Here is a 24,858-nt window from a genome sequence, read left to right as displayed (position 1 = left end):
CTCATTGCACCAGATGCTTACTTTGGTCATGATAGCTAAAGTAGGGGGCACGCTGACTAGAATACTTTGCAGTATCCTAGCCAGGAAAGTGATTCAGCAACTACTGGAGAAAAATCACTGAAGGTTGCAACCCAGCAGTACAGTTTTAAAATAAAACTAAATAATTAAAAGCATCAAAAGTATCCTATTCTACATAATGGAACTAGTTTTTAACAGCTCTGGATAATCTGAAAATGGATATTTTTTTCAAACTTTCTATGAGTTTCCTACAACTCTGATAGATATAAATCCAGCATAGGGAACATGATATTGTATTTCAGCTTCTTGAGAGATAAAAGAAGGCCAATGACTAATACTGGAAGGAATTGTTAAGTGATGTATTTACTTCTATTTGAGTCTGCTTGTTTAGTATGTGTCCCAATTAATTCATTTTTGTTGTGACGCTATTGAAGAAACCTGCACACTCTTGACCTTTTCTTATAATTATGACCATATTCCCCCTTTGAAGCACTGTTTTAATTATGTACTCTGAAAGCTCTACTAAAATATCCATAGCATTGCTGCAGTCAAAATGTTCATTGTTTTGAGCTCAAGAATATAATCAAATGAGTTGTTGTTTATTGATGTTCTTGGAAGTTGTGACATATATGGTCTGCATTCTTTTTCATATTAATTTTTACAAAATGACTGATTTCACAGATGTATGAGTCATCTCACTCGAAAAAATTGTTATTATTATTATTTATTTATATTATAGTGGCATCCAAAGGCCTCTATCAAATGTCAAGTCCCTGTTGTACCAATAGATATGGTATCACAGCCAAAACAAAAACAAAAAAAAACCCCAAACCAACAACATGTAGCTGTGGTGGTGCTGACAGGTGTGACCTCCAATAGAACATGCTATAATAACTACATAAATTCCCCCCTCCCAAATAGAGAGCCTTTCTGTTATTACTTAACTTGTCAAGTATTGGAATTAATTTTTCATTCAACTGAAAAGCTGCCCAGCCTGCTCTATTCTATAAACGGAAGCAGAATTAGCACAGACAAGGAGGCCAAACCTGCAACTGCAGGGAGTCCTGGTTCATGGGAGCATCACCAGTGCTAGTGTGATGTTTACTGTTCATGGTTCAGTGCCTCATTGCTTTGTGCAGACAGGGACCTGCAGTGATAACTTGAGCCCTACAGGACATTACAGTCTCTCAGCCTTTGTGCCTCACCTCGGCTCCTGGGTGAGTCATAGTGTATTTTCCTCCCCCTGCACCCGTTTAACAGGAAATCCCAATCCAGATTTCCTCTATTGCTCTAAATAAACACACACCGGTTCTATAGTCCTTGACGTGTTAGCTATTCACATGGTACATCCAAAATCCCATAGATGGTGTAGAATAGAGGAGAAAGTCCCACTGAATCTTGGCCTTTTAGTCAAGGGGACCCTGACTGGAAATGATGGCCCTTAAACAAAACAAACAAAATATTACCGAATACATTACCCAATAAATTTTCCTTCTTTGATCTTGTGTACTTCTAAGGGCAGGTCTACACTAACCCCCCAATTCGAACTAAGGTACGCAACTTCAGCTACGTGAATAACGTAGCTGAAGTTCGAAGTACCTTAGTTCAAAATTACCTCCGTCCAGACGCGGCAGGCAGGCTCCCCCGTCGACTTCGCGTACTCCTCTCGTCGAGCTGGAGTACCGCAGTCGACGGCGAGCACTTCCGGGTCCAGACAAGACGCGATAAGTCGAACCCAGAAGTTCGATTTTCTTGCCGCCGAACTACCGGGTAAGTATAGACCTACCCTAAGTGTAGAAGTCCTCCTGCTCAAGCTTTATGAGGTATTGTGTAAAAGCGTCTCCTCTGCCATAGCATGCTGATGTTCAGCTTCTGACATGTACGAAGTGGGGTTGCCAACTTTCTACTCTCACAAAACGGAACACCATTGTCCCGCCCCTTATCCGAAGCTCTGCCCCCCACTCACTCCATCCACCCTCACTCACTCGCTCATTTTCACCGGGCTGACTCGGGGGCTGGAGTGGGGGAGAGGGTATGGGCTCCGGGCTGGTGGTGTGGGTTCCGGGGTGGGACCAGAAATGAGGGGTTCAGAGTGTGGGAGGGGGCTCTGGGCTGGGTCAGGGAACTGGGTGTGAGGGCTGTGGTGGGGGGTGCAGACTCTGGGGTGGGGCTGGGGATGAAGGGTATGGGATGTAGGAGAGTGCTCTGGGTTGGAACCGAGGGGTTTGGAGGGTGGGAGGGAGATCAGGGCTGGGGCAGGGGGTGTGGTGTGGGAGGGGGTCAGGATCCGGGCAGCACTTACCTGAAGCAGCTCCTGGAAGCAGCAGCATGTCCCCACTCCAGCTCCTATACGGAGGTGCAGCCAGGTGGCTGTGCGTGCTGCCCTGTCGACAGGCACCGCCCCTGCAGCTCCCATTGGCTGTGGTTCCTGGCCAATGAGAGCAGCAGAGCTGGTGTTTGGGGTGAGAGCAGCATGCGGAACCTCCACGACTGCCCCTACGCGTAGGAGCTGGAGGAGAGGACATGCCGCTGCTTCCGGGAGCCATACAAAGCCACAGCAGGCAGGGAGCCTGTCTTAGCCCCGCTGTGCTGCCAACCGGACTTTTAATAGCCCGATCAGTGGTGCTGACCGGAGCCGTCAGGGTCCCTTTTCAACCGGGCATTCCAGTCGAAAACCGGACGCCTGGCAACCCTGGTATGAAGAAGCAAGATGACATCACCACTGTCCTCAAACTTCACTGGCTCTCCATTTGTTTCAGGATCCAGTTCAAAATTGCTCTCTATAGCCTTGCTGCTCTAACTTATCTTGTGAACATTATCTCTTTCTACTCCCCCTCATTCCCTAGGATCTAACACTGCCCTTTTCTCTATCCCTTCCCTCAGTCTGGTGGTATGAGAGCCTTCACCTCTCCATTTTCTGTCATCTGGAACAGACTTTCACTAATGGAGATTCCATCTAGTCTTAATGTAGTTAAAACTCCCTCTTCTCTAAAGATGGTTCACTCCTGGTCCTTAGCTTCTTAGTGCAAGACAAGCAGAACTCCCCAAGCTGTTGAAAGTTTTTGATCCCTAAGGGCCCTGGGAGCAGGTTGGAACACAATTCAACCTTCATCAGCTGATGATCATGCTTTGCTCTCTTAGTTTAGCTGCTGCCTTTGCAACATTGCAATCAGTTTTGAACTGACCAGTTGTCAAAAGTTCCCCAAAGAAGTAAGCGAATAAAAAATGAAAATGTTTGAAAACATTGCCTGAGAAAGTGAATAATAAAAATTAGGGTAAAACTTACCAACGCCTTAAAGGAGAGACCCCTCAAACACTGAGGGGAAGTGAAAAGGCCAGTGAAATGATCTATTTAGAAAAACAGAATTACAGTGCTTTTCTCTGCTCTCTCTTGCCTGTACCTCTTCCTCTACTGTTTATGGTTTGCCTCTTCAACTTTATAGTAACTCTAAAGTGTTCTGCAATACAGTTTGTTGGAAAGATGCCATACAAAATAGTCAGAGCTACAGTAGGCTTTTGATGGGGGGAAAATTACAGTACATATTGTGTTGTGAAATCCCTTGTATAGTAGCTGAGAGGAGTAACACTGGTGTGGTGGAGCCTCAGTTGCCTTAGGATAGTCTGTACAGCAGCCAGTTTATTGACTTTGTAGGGATAAAAACAAAACAAAAATGCATCTTTTGTTGCATTTTTGTTTTCTTAGTTTTATGATGGATTTGAGATTTTATCAGATTATTACTACCTGTCTATACTATTCTTTTATAGTCATCTGTAACATTGCTTTTCTCGTGTTCTGCCAGGGTCCCCAAGGATGTTTTGGTTCTGTGCAAGCCCTGCTTTGGGATTTTGTATCAGAAACTCAAATTGCTATGGACCGTGAAACAGAGGAATATTTGCAGTTTAGGTTACAGATTAAATTAATCTCTGCTTCAGAGTTCATGTGAACTCGTGTGCCATGAACAGCAATGTAGGGTTAAGAGTGTTGTCTTTTACATGACACATGAAAGTAGTCCATAGAGTGAAATCTAAGAGTTCTTTAAGTTGTTAAAATAAGACTTTGTATTTATGCATTTTTGGTATAGACACAGAAAGGATAGGGCTGGATGCAGGAAACGGATTGCCATCTTGGAAATTTAATGACCAGCTCTTTCCCTGTGACGTGTGTGGAAAAGTGTTTGGCCGACAGCAGACATTGTCCCGACATCTCTCACTGCACACAGGTAAATCAAACACTTTGGCGTTCTCATTTACAGTGTCATGCAAGTTTGTTGCAAGAAGAACATGAGGCAAGATTCACTGCAAGGAAACACAATGTTGTGGAAAGAGACATCCTCTGTTCCCTTCACTTGGGATGAAGACAAGTAGAACTGGGCTAAAAATTCAAGGAGCTAACCTAACTCATTATGGCCCAACCATCATCCATTTTAGAAAACAAACGGTCAAATGGGAATTTGTCCAGTTGCCAGGTTCTGACAATATCAAACTACCTTTTGGTTACCACCAATTAAGCAAGCCTGTAAACAGGGCTCTAAAGAGAGGAGGAAAGTTGTATTTTGTTTTGTTTTTGTTTATATGACAGGCTCTTTAAACATTAGTGACCAGCAGAGGAGACAGCCCATAGTGTTTCAAATATTAATTAGCCTCTGGGATGTTCACCTTTATGAACTTTTAGCTCAAGTGAAGGGAGTAGAGGATGACTCTTTTCTACAACACCCTTTTCCATAAAGTCAGTGGAGCTAGAGCTATTAAAATCAGCTGAGGATCTGACTCTATGCCCACTAGTTTTATACAGAGGATTTGTCTAACCAGATGTTGCAGCCAGTGTATAGTGCATGCTTTTTAGGGAGAATGTCTCAAGCTCAGGCCAAAGGACAAATGTGTTGAGATGCAATGCACAGATTAATAAGATTAGGAAGCAAGAATGTCAGACATAGTGCTGAAAAATATTGTTAGCATCATGCTGGTATATATAGTACCACTTAGTATGGCCCTGCTAGAAAACCCCCACATGGTGTTTTCTGTGGTTTTGTGATTTTTTGTCTTATTCAGATTCTGAATTTCTCTCTGTTAGTGCTTGCACATTGTATTATTGTATTCCAAAAGTGAAGCAGCTTTTCTTAAAGAGGAAAGGTTTTAAAGGCAATTTAATGTTTGGTTGTTTTTTTTAATCAAGTATATACAAAATAAGACCTGCTGTGTGTGATGACTTTGTCGCCAAGATTTAGAGATGTTAATTTAAAAATTGTGAAGCATCAGAAACTGCTGAGGAGTTTGGTTTGGATTTTGTTTTATTGTTCTTCGAGGGGTTTTGGCTAACTTGTGCTCCGAACTCGACTACCTATACAGATGCTTTTCTCCAAGTTTTGGTAAATAAGCATCAAACTCCATAGATAGAAAGATAGATAATATGCACACAACCACCTTCAAGAACTTCAACCCTACAGAAAAAAAAAAGTGCCAGGTGAAGAAATGAATTGCACATTACTGACCTGAATCTATAGTGGCTGAGGGGCAATTCTCAGAGCTGCAGTTACACCAGTTTTCCACAGCATAAAAAGTTTTGTATTAAACTTCATACAATCTTTAGACCAAATTTCAAAAATACCCTTAAATTAGCTGAAAATGAGTCATTTATATAAATTACTATTGTGAAGCCTGATAACTTTTTTCTAACCTCCTAAATGTGTCAGCCTGGATGATTCTAACAGCTGTTCAGACTTTTTAACCCAAGCAATATGTAGTTGCATATTTGAAATGAGGTTTTTAAAATATCTCACTTAAGACTGATACACACACTTTAGATGATTTGTTTGTTTTTCAGAAGAGAGAAAATACAAATGCCATTTGTGCCCCTATGCTGCTAAGTGCCGTGCTAATCTGAACCAGCACCTGACTGTCCATTCTGTGAAGTTAGTGAGTACAGACACTGAGGACATTGTCAGCGCTGTCACTTCTGAAGGCAGTGGAAAGAAGCACCCTTATTATTACAGGTGAGGACCCAGTAGAGGGCCATACACGAGAGACCAGAATCCAAATGTCTGATATGCCTGTCTGCTTGCTAAAGACAAATTATGAGGATGATCCTTTTTTGTTCTAAGGTAGAACGTGACTGAAGTATTTGTCTTAGCCACATTTGACTTTAGGTTCAGCAACAAAACCCAGCTGGTTATGTCATGCTTCCGAGCCTTGCGAGGCACTTTGAAAGACTGTGCACTTTTTAAATGGCTTTGAAAGGCAGATAGGCCTTTAAATACCTCAAGAACTTTTACCACATGTTCAACATACATCTAATAAGTTCCCTTTTACGTATGTGAATTTACTAGTGTGTAAACACATTTGCGGTAATTTATAGTGCCTTCCACTTGATGCAATTAGTTCAATCATTTCAACTAAAATTTCTGTAATAAATATAAACATTTCCTCTATTTGATTTATCTCTTTGATTGCCTTAGGCAGGTATGTTTTATAATTCAACTACCTGTGAAAGAATGTTTCCGTATAATAAAGAAGGCCAAAGTTATGAAGGCGAGAATAGGAGCATTAGGAAAACTCATGATGATAAAAGAATGGTACAGATACAATTGTGTTGCTCAAGCATTTATTATTGATGTAAGCACTATCACATGTTCTTCAAGCTTTGATATGAATCCTAGTGTACATATGGATTGCAAAATCAATCTTATTTCAATCTAAGTGGTGGGAACAGATTTAATTACAGTCATAGAAATCAGAAATACACAAGCCCTGTTAGATTATCTCATCCATCCCTCTGCAAGTACAAGACTGTTTTCAGTGTTCTGGCTTTGTTTAAAATGTTAATGCCTTAATTAAAACAAGAGGAAGACAGTAAAGAAAGTTAAACTATAAGTTCCTTTCTATTACCTCTGAACATCATTGTTATCTGATGGTTGTAAAATTTGCATCAGTGCTGATTATTTGCATAGGTGGTAATTGCTTTTGTCCAGTCAAGTAGAAGGAATCCCTGAACCCATTTTTGCTTGCTTGTACTCAGAAAGTCAGGCAGTTCTGCAGGAGATCCTGATCTGACATGGGACTGTTTCCAGGGCTTGAGAATGGCTCCTGGAGAGTGCAGCAAGCTCTGTTTGTCAGTGTACCAGCCCTCCTAAACATCTTGGCAAGACTGCAGCGCATCTTATTGCCCAAAGGATTCAGCTAGGTGATGTGCAGCATCTGGAATCCGTAGTTTTTAATTAACTTTACGATTATTTAGCATCATTATAGCATGTTTGGGATTGTTGCATTGGGCCTCCCTTTAATCAGGTTGGCAGGGACCTCGGTTCAGAGGCAGTTCAGCCGGCAAAAGAATTTCCCATTGAAAATTCAACAGTAGAGAAGAGATTAGTGAAGCAAGAGTTTTCTTATGAAAACGAGTAGAAGCTTTGTACATTTGTTATGGGGATTTTTTTTAATGTTTCTTACTCTTTTTCTCTTTAATTCCCTTCTGTCTGCAGCTGTCACGTATGTGGATTTGAGACAGAGATGAATGTCCAGTTTGTCAGTCATATGTCCCTTCACGTGGATAAAGAGCAGTGGATGTTTTCTATTTGCTGCACAGCCTGCGATTTTGTCACCATGGAAGAGTCAGATATGAAGGCTCATGTCAGCACCAAGCACACAGGTGACAATCCAACACTTTCTGCTCCTGTGATCTCTCTTCTCCCCCCCCATTTTTCATTGCAATCATTCACACTTCCTATCAGCACTCCTTTCCTCCGCTGAAATTCTTACTAATTATGGTCATGACCCCACAAAGTTGAAGTCAGTTGATCCCCACCAGGTAAGAAGTCTGCTTGGGGAGATCACTTTGCAGTCAGGGGGCATAAATAAAGGACTTCTATGAAGTTAAAGTTGTCAAAATCACAAGTTATTGGTTTACTTACTGTTTATTTGTTTACTGGTTTATTAAAATGTAATTTGACTTCAGTAGCTGTATGGTGATTTCTGGGTGTTAACTATTGCCCAAGATTACAAGTGTGTAATATACTAAAATTGTACTGAGTTGTGCCAATATTTGGAGTTTGTTCCCCCCTCCCCAGTCCGTATGTCTGGAAACTTTGTTGCTAGAGCTCTGATTCAGTAACTAAACTAATGCAGCTGTTGTTTTACTGTTCCAACATCATTTTAAATAGTTAAACAGGTCGTGATTTTTGACTTCTGTGTTTCTCTGGTTCTATTCACGTACCAGCAGAAGAAAAGAACTTCTACATTACCTCTGATTAATGAAAATTTTCAAATAAACCACATATATTTATTCCAACTAATGAAGCCTGGCATAATGTAAGGAGAGGAAAATTAGAATACTCTTAATTACTCTCTAAGTATCACCCGTCATAAGGATTTTGTCATCAGAAACTAGCTGACAATTTTGTAGACAGTTATATTAGGGAGAATTAAATTCAGCTGTCTCTTCCATCACTGTATTGCTTTTGCAGTTCTACGAGGAATAAAATTGGATTTTCCCCCCTCAACTTGCAGATAGATGCACTTAATGCAACTACAGAAATATGAAGTCAGTGAAAGTCCACAGAGGGTTCTGTGCTGGTGCAAAGTACTGATATGATTCCCATCTCCATAATATCTGAACACCTCACAAACATTATGAATTTATCCTCACAAAACCCTTATAATTATCCCCCTTTTACAGATGAGGCAAATGGAGATTGTCATCCAAGGTCACATGGAAAGTCTGTAGCAGAGCTGGGAATTGAATCCAGATCTGCTGAGTCCCATTCTAGTGTCTTAAGGATTGGAGCCTTTGTCGGTGAAATTAAACACTATGACTTGAAAGTATGCTGAAAGCACATATATTGTTGACGAAGAAGGTGCCTTCAAACACTCACTGTTCTGACCAAACAACCTGTAAGGTGTACAGTTTTAGCTCTACACAAGTGATGTGTGAAACCTTCATTAATTAGTGGGAGATGAGTTCCTAGTGTGCTGTGTCCAATGCTGAAAAATATACTTTAAAAATGTTAAATATTGAAAAGCTGTATGTAAAATATATGAATGTGGTAAGCACAAGTAACTTTGCTTGTATCCATTATTCTTCTATATAATCCTGCATTTATTCCTAGGGCTTTACTGCTGATGTCATAAATGGTAGGAGTGCAGCATTCTCAATTTAGACATCAGCAAAGACTTTTTGGAGATTTATATGCTTCTGTACCTTCTGGAATCATCTGTTATCCTATGCAGTAGTCTTTGTGTTAAAAGCTCATATCATTTACACATTTTTGTTCTCTAAGTAGATGAATGACCCATAGAGCAAGTTTTCGTTCTTTCACTTCTTCCTTCCCCCACTTCCTCTATGTTTCCAATAATACTGTAGCCATTTGGACCCATATTTTAAAAACTTGAGGCCCAAGACCAGTGTGCAAATGGGTACGGGTAAACATAGATAGGTAGGTAATTAGCCATTTTGGCATATTTGCCCAAGTTGTGCATATAATTTCTGCAATATGCAGGTGACAAATTACACTTGCATTTTTGTATGAGAACCAGGGGCTTCCATTTTTAAAAATGAAGCCCATAAAACAAATCCAACTTGGTGTTCTGCAAACCTTTGTGGAACTTAAGAATTGCAAACTCAGAAATTGCCTTATGCATCCATATGCATCTCTAACTGTTCTCTGTAAACACTGGTTACAGGTACTTATTTTTAGTTATGTATTTTATGGTCAATCACTGCAGCATTTCATCGAAAACTTAATCTGTACTGGGCAAAGCTGGAGAGGAGTCTCCTAGTGAATTTAAATGTGGCAGGGTTTCAGGGGAAACTCACACCCTAAGGATGGCCTCTCTAACGTACTCTGTTTTAAAAAATAATTTCAGATCTCATCTGTAATTTATGTTTCAAGAGTGCATATCCAAGAGTCAGACTTTGGCATCTCTGCATTCTGCAGGTCTTTGTTCTGTGTGAAAATGAAGCACATTTCTTTATGGAGTCATTGTGCTTTGAACTTTCTGTTTTGGGTTCAGTAAGTGATGCTCATGGCACAGATGTTAAGAAGGCCTTCATTTTACACAGATGTGCTTTATTCTGAGCATGATTTCCAGTTAAATGAAATCACCATTTCATCCCTAAGAGAAACAATGGTGAAAATTTAACAGTTTGTTTTAGACATATATAAAAGATAATAAAGCGGTTAAAAAGGCAAAGAATAAAACTTTGGACAGGACCAAACCAGGAGTTTTTCTGTCTGGTTCTTTGATTTTTTGTTTTAAATATTTCAGAATTGGATATCAAATCCAGTTTTACAAATATTTCTGTGTATTTTGTTGTCTTCTGATGACTCTTTATCTTAAAAAATATTTTCCATTCATCATATTGAATTCAGCTATTTAGCTGCTGATTGAGCAAACTCTTATCCTCATATTTAACCTAACTTTGACTTAATGAAACTACTCATCTGTTTAGAGTTAAGCCTGTTCATTACTGTTTGCAGGATATAGACTTTAGTTAAGAAATCTTGTCACATACATAGGATTAGGATTTTTAGTTAGGTTCTCCTTTTTATGCAACTAATTAGACTGAGGCAAAGACGGGTCCAATAATTTGCCTATTGCCAAATAAGGTTCATTGCAGATTATTACCCAAATCCTCTTTGCTCCCAGTCCAATGCTATAACATCTAGACAACCTAATCTCCATACCTAGCTAACATGTATTACAGTTCTGAATTGGCACTCCCTGGAATGTTATGTGCTTATTGTACACACATGAAATCCCTGACTGATTTGAACTCTATATCCAGTTGGGTGAAGTCTCTGTGTGTGTGTTTGCTTTTTCTTAAAATTAGTTTTAACTCGTTAAAAGATTCTAATGATAACCAGTCCTTAAGAGAAGACTACTAACTTCATGCATCCAGCAACACGGAAGTCTTCTATAAACTCCATCTTTGTAACACAAACTATTACACAGCCGTCAACAACCCAGATTTATCTCAAATGTAGTTTGTTGTGCTATGTAGTAGATGACAATGGTACTTTTAGTTTTAAGTGCACTAGCACCTAAGTAGAGAGGACCGGATTTTTACAGATATTTAGGCACCTAAAGATGAAGATGAAATCAATGGGAGTAAGACACCTAAGCACTTCTGGAAATCCCACTAGGTGCTTATCTGAATATGTAGGCACCCTGCAGAAGGGAGGCAATGTAGCCATGATGCTTAAGAACAAATTGATTTATACTAAACAAGCTCACCTGTGAGTTCAAAATAACTTTGCTTCTCTTTTTAACACAAGTCTTTTTTTTTTTTTTTTAAACTATGAATACATAGGATAGGATAACTGGAAATCTCTCACAGAGGTTGAGTTTTTCCCCTTATACTGATGAGCAAGTGGACTTTATTCTTGTTTTTCAGGTGAAGAGCGGAAGACACCCAGTGAATCAAACAGCCCTTCTTCATCTTCTCTGTCAGCACTTAGTGATTCTGCCAATAGCAAAGAAGATGCAGATGTTACCCAAAAAAACAAGGGTTCAAACAACCTACTAGTAATTTCCGTAGTGCCTGGTAGCCAGACCTTATTGAACACTGAAGAGAAATCAGAGAAAGGTAAAATCTGGTTAAACAGACAGACTCCTTTCTTCTAAGCAAGGGAACTGGATGGAACTTGGGTAATATGTGTCCGTATTTTCATTTTTCAGGTTTTGAATGTGTTTTCTGTAACTTTGTCTGCAAAACAAAAAACATGTTTGAGCGCCATTTGCAAATCCACCTGATTACACGGATGTTTGAGTGTGACGTGTGCCATAAGTTCATGAAGACACCTGAGCAATTATTGGAGCACAAGAAATGCCACACTGTCCCCACCGGTGGGCTCAAGTAAGGAAAGCAAGTACACAAACTTTTACTGTGTTAAGCATCTCCAATACTGGGTGGGGATAGGTAATAAAGGAAGTAAATTAGAAGGGGTTAGTTAATGCCTGATGATCCAAAGTCAGGGCTACCATTTTTATCTTTAATTGGGTAACATAGCCCCAGCCCTCTAGGTTGAATGTAGTTTATTTATTATATTATTATTATTATTTATGTATGTATTTATTTATTATGTGTGTTACCATAGTGCCTAAAAGCCCTAGTCATGGACCAGGACCCCAGTGTGGTAGGCATTGTACAAACACAGTCCCTGCCCCACAGAGCTTACAATCTAAATATAAGACATGAGACAACTGGAGAAAGACAGGTCAGACAGAGGAGTACAAGGAAACAATGAAATAGTGTTGGACATGATGGTAGGCTGTGGTCTCACACACCAGCAGCCTAATTGTTGCCAAGTCTATTGTAGGTATCATGGCAAAGGATAGTTTAGAACCAACCACTGGGTTTGAAAGCAGTGGTCAGTGGATGCCACAAATGTAATGGATGACAAAATTATTCCACTTAGTTTGCAGCCTGCCTTTCAAAGGAAAAGTGAAAAAGAAAAATAATATAAAAACCAAAGGCTGAGCAGTTTTTACCCTGACGCTAGCTCAGATACAGTCTGCAAGCTTTTGTTTATGTAACAAAGTATAAAGTCATTCCAACTTTCCCAATTATTTACAGCCTTTTTCAGTTCCTAATGCAAAGGCAATCTTCACCAGTAATCATGCACGTTTTTGTTTTCAAAGTGGAAAAGATTTTTGTATCACAAGACTTTGTATCCCTAATTTTTGTTCCTTTTTAAAAGTTTTTTTGGGGAGTGGGAAGAAGTGATGTTCTTATAGTGAATACACAGAGCCCCTGTTTTTTTTCCCTATTAATACCTGAAGAAATGTCCTTATTACAAATGCAGGTGAATAACAGACGCAGATATTCTCCAGTGTTTTGGTTTGGTTTTTTCCCCTCTCCAAGTATCTTTTCAGTTCTGGGTAATTTTTGTTGTCCTCTCTAGCTGCATGAGTATTGAATACATTGATGTGTCAGTACTTTTTGTTTCATATTATTAATTTTGCGTTCTCTGTTGCAAAAATACAGAATCTGTAAATGTAACAAGGAAGGAGGTAGTTTAGCTGTACGTTTGTATACATGTTCCCTCAGTCATTTCTTACATTACAGTATTGTTTTTAAATTATAGGCTAGTCACAGGCTTTAATAATTTAATTTATAAATTATAAGGTGACCACTAACAAATATATATATATATATATATATATATATATATATATATATATATATATATATATATATATATATATATATATATATATATATTCTATCATAAGCCGGTTCGTTTATAAGCCGACCCCCACAAGATGGATAAGTAAAAATGGAAAATTTTCATGACCCGTTCATAAGCCGACCCTATAATTCAGGGGTCAGCAAACTTTGGCTCCCGGGCCATGAAGATAAGCCGCTGGTGGGCCAAGTTGGTTTTTTTTACCTCGAGTGTCTGCAGGCATGGAGGTAAACCTAAGTAAACAAAGTGTCCCGGCGCACCAGCTGCTTACCCAGACGGGCCAGGACAGCAACTGGTGGGGAAATTTTGGGGGGAAGGAGAAGCTGGGGGTCAGGGGAGTAACCCCTGTGACCACCCCCCACATGACCCCACCCATAGCCTGGGACCCCCACACTCTTCCCATCCCATCCCTTCCCACCTTATCTGGGGTGGGCCAGGGGAGGATGTCTCTGGCCTGACTGGAGCAGTTCCGGCAGGCTGGGCAGCACGGCTGCAGCCTGCTCCGGTGGGCCAGACCGGGCGGCGTGGCTGCAGCATGTTCCAGCGGGCTGGGCCGGGTGGCACGGCCGCAGCATGCTCCAGCAGGCTGGGTGGCGCGGCCACAGCCTGCTCTGGGGGGCGGGGCCGAGCGGCACGGCTGCAGCCTGCCAGCCCCAGAGCTGCAGCTGCTTCGGAGGCTGGGGGGAGAGTAGCGTGGCCAGAAGCGGAGAGACTCTGGCCCTGCCTCTTCCCTTCTGGCTGTGCTGCCTCTCCTTGCTCCCTTTGTGGGGCCAGGGGCTGTGTCCCACCTCTCCCTCTCTATACCCGCTCATAAGCTGTCCCCCTTCTCTGGTGCTTCCCTTTTTTACTAAAAAAATTCGGCTTATGAACGAGTATATACTTTCAAAATATCCTGATATCCTCTGCTAATACAGCATTTTCTTTAACCATTTAAGTGGATTAACTTGCTTGAAAAGATATTGGTAATGAGTCAGAAAAAAACTTTGTCTTTGCCTGAGCTGGAATTGAGAGACCAAGCAGTGGTCACAGAAATGTCCTTACAATGTAACAGACTGTAAATGTCTAAATTACTTTTCTCTGATGGAACTACTTGTGCTGTATTTCCTGTTCATAATGTAGATAATACAATTTTTGTGCATAGCTGAGGACATTGAAAGAGTTTCAGAATTGTCCAGGAAAAGTACAAATTTAGGTAGGTGTGTCTTGAGTTGGGCATGGGTTACTGCATTAAATTGCAACTTGTCTGTTCCTTTTACCAATCTTCCTTTTAAGAAAGCTTCATTAGTTTTAAGAAATAAGCGTTGTCCTTTGAGAATTGTCTGTATAGACCCCTATTTCTAGAGTGCACATGAGCCTTTGTGTCAAAGTTGGAACGCTCAGGCAAGCAGTGACTGTTGGGTATGCATACATGCTCCCTCCTGGAGCTAAACATTCAATGTGATGTTATATAAGGACTCACGTCCCATTCCTCTGTTTGTTCCAACCACTTCAGGCAATAAGGTTAGAACTGTTTCAACCGTGAGTAAGGTTCAACACACCAGCACTCCCTGCATCCCTCCTTTTGTTGTATTTGTTGACCAGATTAATGTTAGTGTATTGTAAATGTTACATTAATACTTTTCTGGTTTGGTTTTCATTAGCAGTAAGGTATAACATTTTTAGTTTAGCTAAATCTGTGCATTGTGCATTTTGGTGGATTGGTTCCATCTGCCAATCAAACTCTTGTATCAAGCTCAATAGTTCCATCAGTCAGGGGTCTGTATTTGATTCTGATGTGATGACTGAATCTGGGAAGAAAACCAGCTTTAGACAGTATGCATCTTGCAAGAACAAGACATCTGTCTCGGATGCACATACCAGTTGCCTTTTGTCCCTGGGTGTAATCTATGCTGAATCTATTCTCTGTGCCAGGAAAGACCGTGAATCTTGACTCAAGTGTTCCTGATGTAAGGAGCTTTGAAGGTTTCTCAGGTTAGCTCTGACATATGAGGTGGGCGAGGTAATATCTTTTATTGGACCAACTTCTGATAGCGAGAGAGACAAGCTACATACTGCATACATCAGGCTAGCTCTGGCAGTCCAGCTAAGTTATCTCCTTGTCCTTCTTCAGTTACACAATGTAGAGGCAAGTTGAGAGCTGAATCTGATAAAAAGCTATGTTCTGAAGGCATTCCAGAAACCCAAAGAGATCTAAATATCAGATAGGTTTGTACTTTTCTGCTTCCTGTTCAACACCGAGGATGGAGCGAAATATGAGGAAAACCATTATTCCTCCAGTTTTTATCCAGAAAGAAATCTTAAGATTCTGATCCAAAGAGGAGTCAGCACCAAGAGAGGTAAGTATGAGTGCTGCCTTGACATCAGAATCCTTGGTTCTAGTACAGTTAATTGCTTTGGCATCGTCATTGCAAGGCTGCTTTCTTGGATCAGCATATTTTTATGGACCAAGAATATTGATTGGTTGCTACTACTATCCATCTGTCCTTTTGTTAGTCATCATCTTCCTCCCTATGTTTAAAAGTGACTTGGTTAGATAAAATTAAACTTGTGTATGCCTCCTAGATTTTTTATTGTAGATTTAACAAGTCTATGGGAGAGATGATATCTGCTCAGAGATTGTTGTAACTGGAATACATTTTCTGTGTGTCTGTAAGTCTGCTACCTGGAGCTCTAGTCATACTTTTACTTAGCATTACTCTTTTTAGCTTGGCAGGTAGATCTAAGACAAGTTTGGGAGAACAGTTCTGCAATATTTATTTAATTAATATACTTCAGAGCCACTGCAAACAGCTGCCTTCTCCAGCCTCCTCTCAAATACAGTACACATGCTAAATAGAGTCAAACCTCACCCACTTTCTTTGGTTTGGTTTTATTGATGAAGAAATTAATTATCGCAATGTTTAAACCAACCTTCAGCCACATAGGGTTGCTCCTCAGGGTTCCTCTCTCCTGACTACTCAGCCCACAACCTAGATCCTCCCTTTATAGTGAACCACCACCGCCTCTCTAATATCCAGGTGGACTAATGAGTCTCTTGCTTCAATGAGTCAGCAGAACCCACTCAATTTTCCCCAGCAGTATCAAGACCTGCCAACAAGGAGGAGTATTTCAGGCAAACACTGCCAGCCACTTTTACCCATCTCTTTTGAGTTAGTGCTGCTAATTAATTTCCCAGAAATGACTATCTCTACAGACAGTATGCAAATGAGAAAGCTTACTTACCAGAAATTGTATTTCTTTGCATAGATTGTATAGACCCACCTTCCACCCCACTTCTTTTTAGTCCTTTTATCAAAGATTTTGAGTAAGTGGAAGGAAGAGGAGCTGTGGCATTCAGTTTCACAAGGGGGCATATGCTTGGTGCCAGTAGTTACTGACTTCAGTGTGTTCTCCATTGAGTTTTGTCTTCAATGCCAGGAGTGGGGATCAGTACAATCTACTTGGAAAAAAACTACAGTTACTAGTAAGTTACCTTTTCGTTTGTCTGGTAAACAGAGTAGGTACTGACTGAACTTCCCACTAACAAACCAACTTTCTGTTCTTTCGTTTGGTACACTGTCAGTTTATCCTTGAAAGCTATTTTAAAGGAATTCCCGACATTCTCTTTCTGTATGTGTTTGGTTTCGTGCATGGCAAGTTTATTCTTACTTTACACAAGTGGACACTCGTACATTTCTGCACAAACTCCCTTTCCATTAAGAGATGAAGTAAGATTAGACACGCACTTTTGTGGGATGAATCAATGTTTTCCTAGGATTAAGTTAGCCCTGCTGTAGTAAATCATCCTGCTCATACATTTTTATTCTAGAGGCATAGGCTAAGAAGAGCAAAATATACTAAAATGAACCGAAAAATAATTTTGTTTGCCCTGTATTTAGACTCAAATAGATTGAATGAGAAGCTAAATCAAGAATGTCAATGCGTAGAAAAGAGTGAAAAAATTCTATTCAGAACTGACTGTCTGTCTTTTCTTGGGTTTTGTTCTTTTGATAGGTGCCCATTCTGCATTTACTCCACAAATCGCCCTGCAGCAATGGAATGCCACCTGAAGACCCACTACAAGATGGAGTACAAGTGTCGGATCTGCCAGATAGTGAAAGCAAATCAGCTGGAGCTAGAAATGCACATCCGGGAACATCGTCTTGGTAACCATTACAAATGTGACCAGTGTGGCTATCTTTCAAAGACAGCCAACAAGCTGATAGAGCATGTGCGTGTCCACACTGGGGAGCGCCCTTTTCACTGTGACCAGTGTAGCTACAGCTGCAAACGCAAAGACAATCTCAACTTACACAAGAAACTGAAGCATGCTCCACGCCAGACTTTCAGCTGTGATGAGTGCCTGTTCAAGACCACCCACCCTTTTGTCTTCAGCCGCCACGTGAAGAAGCACCAGAATGGGGACTGCCCCGAAGAAGAGAAGAAGGGCCAGTATTCAACCTCTAAGCAAGCCAGCCCTCTCCTAACAGTCAATAGCTCCAGGAACCTCTTGTCACCCCTCTCAGTCATGTCTGCCTCCCAGGCTCTGCAAACGGTGGCCATGTCAGCTGCACACAGCAGTGGAGCAGAGCCAAACTTGGGAGTGAAGGCCTTGGCCATAAATGGCACCTCTTTGTGCTTTGATAAATACTGGAACTCTGATTTTGCCCATCTCATTCCCTTAACAATGTTTTTCCCCAAGAACCACTTTGATCTCACATTTCATCCACCCAGACCTCAGACTGCACCTCTAGGTGGCACCTCACCTAAACACTCCTTCCTCGCCTACCTTGGACTAACAGAAAGGGCAGAAACTGTCTGAGGACAGTTACATTCTGTACCAAAAATATCCCAACAAACCCAGCAGGTATACATTGCTGCAAAACCTAGACTGAAGAGGTATGAACACTTGTACTATATATCATTAGTAAGATTTAGAAAATGGCTCTGTGTGTATACTTATTGCATTGACCTGAAAGCTGCTTTATTAAATCTTCAGAGAGGTGAACCTACTGCATACTTCTACCTTCAGAGGCATGTTCCCAGTACTCTTATCTAAGAAACAATTTTGTCTTGTTAAGCTGAACAAGAGTGTCCTTAATGGCAATCAGCACTTGTAAGATTACATATTGATGCGTTTTATTTTTGGTTTGTGTGTGAGTGCGAATGTGTGAAAGAGAGCCTGTCTGTAGTGTGCCATGACATTGCTTTTGCACATCCTTTGTATTGGCTTATTTAATAATTATTTTTTAAAAATTCCCTTTTCATTTACTTTCCTCCTTCCTTCTGCCTCCTCCAACCCTCCTTTTCATTTTAGAATTTCGTAACTCTGTGATTGTTGAGAAGAGCAATGCTTGGTTCAGTGAGGATTGGTATATTGGCTCAGTGCTGTTTGCAGTTTCCTATAGTGTGTTTGGTGCCTTGTCCTCAGATCATCAGTTGTAAAGATTTGAGGATTAAGGTGGAACAGATCTGGAAGAAATTACTTTCAGCACTGTAAGATGAGTGTGTGAAATTGAAGTGTGTGTGTGTGTGTGTGTGTGTGTGTGTATACATACACATGCCTGTAGTGTGTGCATTATATATACACACATTCACAGGGCCAGATCCTTTACTGTTACGCTGGTGTAACTAAGATCAGAGTCTGGCCCATAGTGTACATCTTTTGTTTTAAAAGGGCATATATATATATAGATATAATCTATACTGTATTAATGCAGTGGTTACCTTTAGTTTGCAGGAACAACTTGTATAACTAGAATTCTATGGTGGTTAAATCCAGCAAAGGGGATTAAAAAAAAAGGATATGGATAAATTCTGGGTATAAATGCTCAGACTAAAAAAGGCAGTTTTGCACAGTGCTTTAGTCTTGCACTAGTTTGTTCCTCACTTGCAAAAAAAAATAAAAATAAAAAAAATAAAAGAAGAAAACGTTTCTTTTACAGGATAAAGTAATATCAGATTGTATGTTTGAAAAGGTACCTGCAACTTCTTTGAAAGAGAAAGATATGAAAAGGTGCTGTTTAATCATACAGTTCTCTTTTTATACCCTCAACTTTTTGGTTGTATCTGCAAATTACATGGTCCTATCAATATTATCTTCCATGTTATTAGTACTATTTTATTCCTTTTTGTTAATGGCTGATAGAGTGTACACTGCTAGAAGGCTAACTTTATACTTATTTAATGCTCTTACTTTGTGGTCATTAAAATGACAAGTTTATATGTAGCACTTTATTGCAGTAAGAAGCAAAAGTGGATTGGTTGTATAACCTTTGTTAATCTTAAAAAGCAAACAGTGATCTTAAAGAAAGAGGGGAAAACTTTGGCTGCGTGTTAATAGATCTCTATTTCTTAAGATAACAGTTTCCAGTGCAAAACAGACAGAAAGGTCAGGAGTAAAAGATTCTTTCTATTGAAATTTGAAGTATAAAGTATTGAACCTTTAAAAATTATTTCTCTCTTAAAATCAGTTGATGTACAAGAATCCTTTCTTATTGTGTTATTGTTTTCCATGGTATTGGCATTTGGTCTAGATCTTTGTTTCATCATGTGTTTAGAGATCTCACTAGCTTTCTTCAGGGTTTCCCCCAATCAAGCTTTAAAAGAAGTGGCCCTAATCAGATTTAATTTTCTACCCCCACATCTTCCCTATCTGAAAGCATCCTCTCTCACCCACAGTTAAGGGTCTAATCCAAATCTCCTTGAAGTCAGTGGGGAGACGCCTAACAACTTCAGTGGCTCTGAATCAGGCCTGCTGTCTAGGACTGTACCAAAATGAGGCCCCAATTCAGGAAAGCTTCCTTGTTCAGGGAAGGCTCTTAGTCATATATTTAACTTTAAACATATTCTTAAGTTCTGTTGTACTTAAAGTTAAGCATATGGTGAAATGCTTTCCCGAGTCATTAGGCTCATTTGTAAGTTTCCACACCTTTTAATACATGTTAAAATATTGGAAGCTGTCTGCAATGAGAAAACACAGAATGAGGAGAACCTAACATTTTAGCAGACTGTAATATACCAATTTAAAAGTAAAGTAATAATGACGAAGTATTTCCCACCTAATTGTTTAAGTTCCATCAGATATTTTTGGTCCTGTGAGCATGTGGCTATTCTAGCTAAGCTATTAATATAAGTCATCTGTTCTAAATTTCTGTCTAAATCTATTAATAGGCAAGGCAAACAATTCAGGCCCTGTTTATCATATTATTGCACCTACGCCAGCAAAACCCTCTTTGACTTCTTTGAGAGTATTGACAAAAATAGAGTGTGCTGAGTAGGGCTCTCCATTAATAACTCATTCAGAATAAGAACTGTTAAAAGGTGAGTTTCTTTACCCCCTGAATTATGCAATCTGCATTTCAGTTAATACAACTGTTACAAAAATACATTCACAGTGTTTCTGGCTGACCCTACTACAATAGAGCAGACACTTTAAAAAAAAGGAAAAAGCCCACATGTGCATCAGCGAATAAACTACAGATGTACAAGAGCAAAGAAGTAGGAATGTTTAATGAATATTTTCTGTAAACCAAATTGCACTATAATAAGGCTGGAACTCCCAGGAATGAGTGTTATGAAGCTGTCAGCATATTAATCCCATGTGTTTAAGTTTTCTGCCAAACCTGTATTTGAATGACAATAACGTTTGATATAACTGAGCAACTTTGTTTAGCACTTTGGAAAAAAACATTTACTTCTTTCTGGTGAGGGAGAAAAGATGTATTTGGAGGTGTTTTATTTTTGTTAAGAAAAATATACAGTATTTATCAGAGCCCTGGCATATACAATAATTGGTTTGCAGTTCAAAGCTAAGGAAAGGAATGTTCTCCATAGATATCTCTGACCTGTTAAAGACTAAAAGTTCTGGTAAATGTCCACCATCCCAAAGCTGATTTCATAGCCGTTTTCACTATGCATTCTTAAATGAAGGTTGACTTGGTTTTCCATCCAGTAATTCAGTTAAAGTTCTCAGCACTTTCTTTCTCCTGTCCTTTTTTACTTGTATTATGTTCAAATATCACACTGTCAAGGTTTGTGTACATTAATAAAAATTTGTATTGTATAAAGCTTTTTGCATTATAAGGCTGTACAGGGTCATTTTGACAGTAACTGGTATATTCCTTTGCATCTTATGTTGCATTGCCAATTTCTAGTGTATCCAGTTTGGAAGTACAATATACTCTAATTAAAAAAGGTTGGCTATACTCTGGTTTCTTTTCTTTTTTCCCCTCCCCCTCCATTGGTTTGTTAACTAATCTATCTAACTTTAAGGATTTTTAAAAAATGCGGATAGGAAAGTATTCCCAACAGGAGTAACAGACATAAAAAGGTAAGACAGACATTTTATTCAGTTTTAACCATGAGCAAATTCTGCAGTTTTTTTGTAATTCCAGTTGTTGTTACATTTTATATATTTCTTGATCAAAAGTAGGCAAATGTAAGGAAATTAATAATTGACTATTTGGCCTTCAGCCATACTGCCTTGTGTTGGAATCTTTTCTAATCTCACAAGCTAAACAGAGTGGGACCTGCTCAGTACTGGGATGGGAGACCTCCAAAGCACTTATATACTGTTTGAAGTGGTGCTGCATGACTCAGGATGTGGCACCTTTTCCTTTGATTCAATAATGAACCAATGCTCCAATATATTTTTAAGGGGCATACTGTGTGGCTGAAAGTACTGTCTTTCAGTTGAGATATAAGCGAAGTCTTGACCTTCTGAGGCATTGTAAGAGCAAAAATATAATCCGTACTTGCTAGCATGTAACTTTATGTAACTACATTCTATCTACCTTCCAAATATTCCCCCTGTATTTTAATTGAATACAGCATTCTTCACGTCCTTTCCTAAAGCTAATGTGTAGTATTGTTGTGTACTGTTAAAAAGTTGCTGTCTTCCACCACAGGTATTTTAGTAGTGATCCCTAAATATCATTTGTATATGATTTTCCTTATAAAGTACTTTGAGATCCTTCAGACTGTAGGTTGGGCGTATAAATGAAAGCCTTGTTGGGACAGCCACAACACAGAATTTAATAAAGGTCCCTCCTACTATCCCTTGTAAAAGTCTGACCAATTATTCATGATAGCCTTTAGGTAAATTATAAAGAAATCGTGTCAATGACAAGGAGATTAGATCAGATTAGATTATCATAATCCCCTTAAAAACTATGAAATTCTGATTTACAACCAGATTCTGCCACCCTTACTCCATATTGAGTAATATCTTACTCCACAGGTAGCCCAATTGAAACCAGTGGAACTAATTGTGGCGTAAGATGCTACTTAGTGTGAGTAAAGGTGGTAGAATCTGGCCTTTAATACTCATTTAGTACATTTTGGTGAAATAATGTGAATTTTTCTGTCATCCAACACAGAGTGTATGTTTAGTCAACGTCTTGTAAAGATCAGCATAAAAAAAGGATAATGCCATTAAGACATTCAGATGCACAGGAGAGAGGGAAAACATCTACGCAGATCCAAGGTCAGACAAATTGCCAAGAGTCATGGAGGTGAGGGCACTAGTTATCAAAACAAGAGCTTGACACTTTGAAACGAAGTTAGAATAGAATATTGAACCACTGTAATGAAGGAATTATCTTATTCAAAGCAATCTTCAGTGCAAATCAAGACATGGTATAAACTTCTAAAATTAGCTGGAGAATTCTTGGTTGTAGTCCTAGAACAAATATTCTAATCCTTGAGTACCATGTTAGCACCTCATAGTGAATACGACAATGCTTTATCATGCTTTTTCAGTCTTGTGTTTAATCCTGCTCCTGCATCAATTGGTAACTAGTTATGTTCTAGGAAAGGTGCTTCTATTTTTTACATGGCCCTGGCTGCATAATCAGTTACGTTTGAGAAAAGATTGCCTCGCGCTCTCCACTTCAGCTGTTTCTATAACAAAGGAAAAGTAAAATGATATTCTTCTTATACTTTGAGTTACAAATATTAATAAATCTGCATCAATAGTAAAAAGATGGAGGATAAACTAGACCCTGGGCAGCTTCTGTAATATCTTTCATATACAATACCAGAGACTGATCTGTCAGACCCTCATTAAGTCTTAATCCCTCCCTTACAATAAACATTTTAGCCAGATCATCAGCTTTCGTAAATTATCATAGCTCAATTGAAGTAAGTGGAGCTGTCACAATTTACATTAGCTGAGGATCTGGTCATTTTGTGTAATTTAAAGACGGAAAGAAAAAATCCTGTTTGTCAGATTTGACATATTAACTAAAATGACAACATTTATTCCTAATTAGAGATGGAACTAAACCAACCCAAACAGGTCCAAACTTTAGGGTCCCTCTGGACTCAAATTTGTGACAAAAGGGTTTTACAAATGACTAACAGCAGTCTATATCTTACCAAGCCACACACTGATCAGAACATACATACATACAGAACATAGGTCTATTACAGGAGAGTGGGTGGGTGAGGTTTTGTTGCCTGCAATGTGCAGGAGGTCAGACTAGATGATCATGATGGTCCCTTCTGGCCTTAAAGTCTATGAGAACAGTAAATATTAAAATAGTAAGACTAAAATTAATCAAAGTTTGGTATGGGGGAAGAGAGAGATCAAAAAATGACATTTGCATATCTAGAAAAGCTAGATCACTTTTTAAAGACCTCTGGCTCCCTCGGAACCCTGCACGGTTTGATTTAGGTTATTAAAACTTTATTAAATTAGTTTTTCTGACATGTACAGAACATGTTTGTGTGGTGATATAAAGGCTTTATTGGTACACAGATGGGATGATTCCTTCAATTAAAATTAGAGGGAGCAAATACCTGATGGAATAATATAAAGATTTTGGGTATACTGCAGATGCCTCATATATTACAGAGAAGCTATTTTAGAAAAGTTTTAGAGAGTTTTAAACATTTGAATTGGCACTATTTCTTGTAATCCTCTACCTATCAGACTGTAAAGCCAAGTGCCTCAGTCACAAGGAATCCAACAGTACAGGGCTCCAAAGGAGACATTAAAAACCTATAACAGTTACCTAGGATAGCTTCTCTATACCCATATCTAAATTGATGCTAATTGGAGAGATTTTTGTCGTAGATCATATCAGTTGCGCATAGCTATATTTTAAAATATAGATAGATAGATGTTGTGGTTTTAAAATATCAGTTGTTCCTAGTGAACAGATGTCCACATTACAACAACTGCAATCATATTTGGTGCTAATTAGCTTCCTTTTTAGCAAGTCTCAGCAGAGAAGTTAAAGACTGGTGGTGAAAGTAAGCTACTATCTCACCCCTAGAAATGGCCCCTTCAGGTCAGGACCAAGGCCCAGTGTGCAGAAGGTTGCACTGTACCTTTCAAACAGTACTTGTTCTGTGGGCTAATAAAGGATATATTCTCCAGGGCTGTCAATTAGGCACCATTTCCAAACACTTAATTCACTTTTTTTTAAAAGTCAACTGTACTCCACACACTTGATTGGCTGTCTATGCTCCCACAAGGCAGGAATCACATTTTTTGACCCATGTTCATTTTTGAGCTCCCCAAGCTGGCAGGAATGTTTTATTCAGTATTTTATTAATACTTGGTTTGTATACAGCCCTTGTCATCCATAGAACTCAAAAAACTTGACAAAAAAGGGGTCAATATTCTAATACCCAGGTTAAGTATGGGAGAAGCTGAAGCCCATAGCGTGACATG

At 39.4% G+C, this 24,858-nt stretch overlaps 1 protein-coding gene across 1 annotated transcript in view; it reads left to right on the top strand.

The window, feature by feature from the left end:
• Window positions 1-17,997, top strand: part of ZNF827 (zinc finger protein 827) — a 132,976-nt gene extending 114,979 nt beyond the window's left edge. Inside the window, exons 9-14 of the mRNA XM_065405706.1 lie at window positions 4,101-4,238; window positions 5,840-6,008; window positions 7,491-7,657; window positions 11,402-11,593; window positions 11,686-11,863; window positions 17,190-17,997. Of these exons, the coding sequence (XP_065261778.1) occupies window positions 4,101-4,238; window positions 5,840-6,008; window positions 7,491-7,657; window positions 11,402-11,593; window positions 11,686-11,863; window positions 17,190-17,997 (1,652 nt within the window). The remainder of the gene's footprint in view (window positions 1-4,100; window positions 4,239-5,839; window positions 6,009-7,490; window positions 7,658-11,401; window positions 11,594-11,685; window positions 11,864-17,189) is intronic.
• Window positions 17,998-24,858: the final 6,861 nt, after the last annotated feature.

Source organism: Emys orbicularis, chromosome 5 (genome assembly GCF_028017835.1).
Source record: "Emys orbicularis isolate rEmyOrb1 chromosome 5, rEmyOrb1.hap1, whole genome shotgun sequence".
Taxonomy (NCBI): Eukaryota; Metazoa; Chordata; order Testudines; family Emydidae; genus Emys; species Emys orbicularis.
This window is presented reverse-complemented; position numbering and strand designations above follow the sequence as displayed.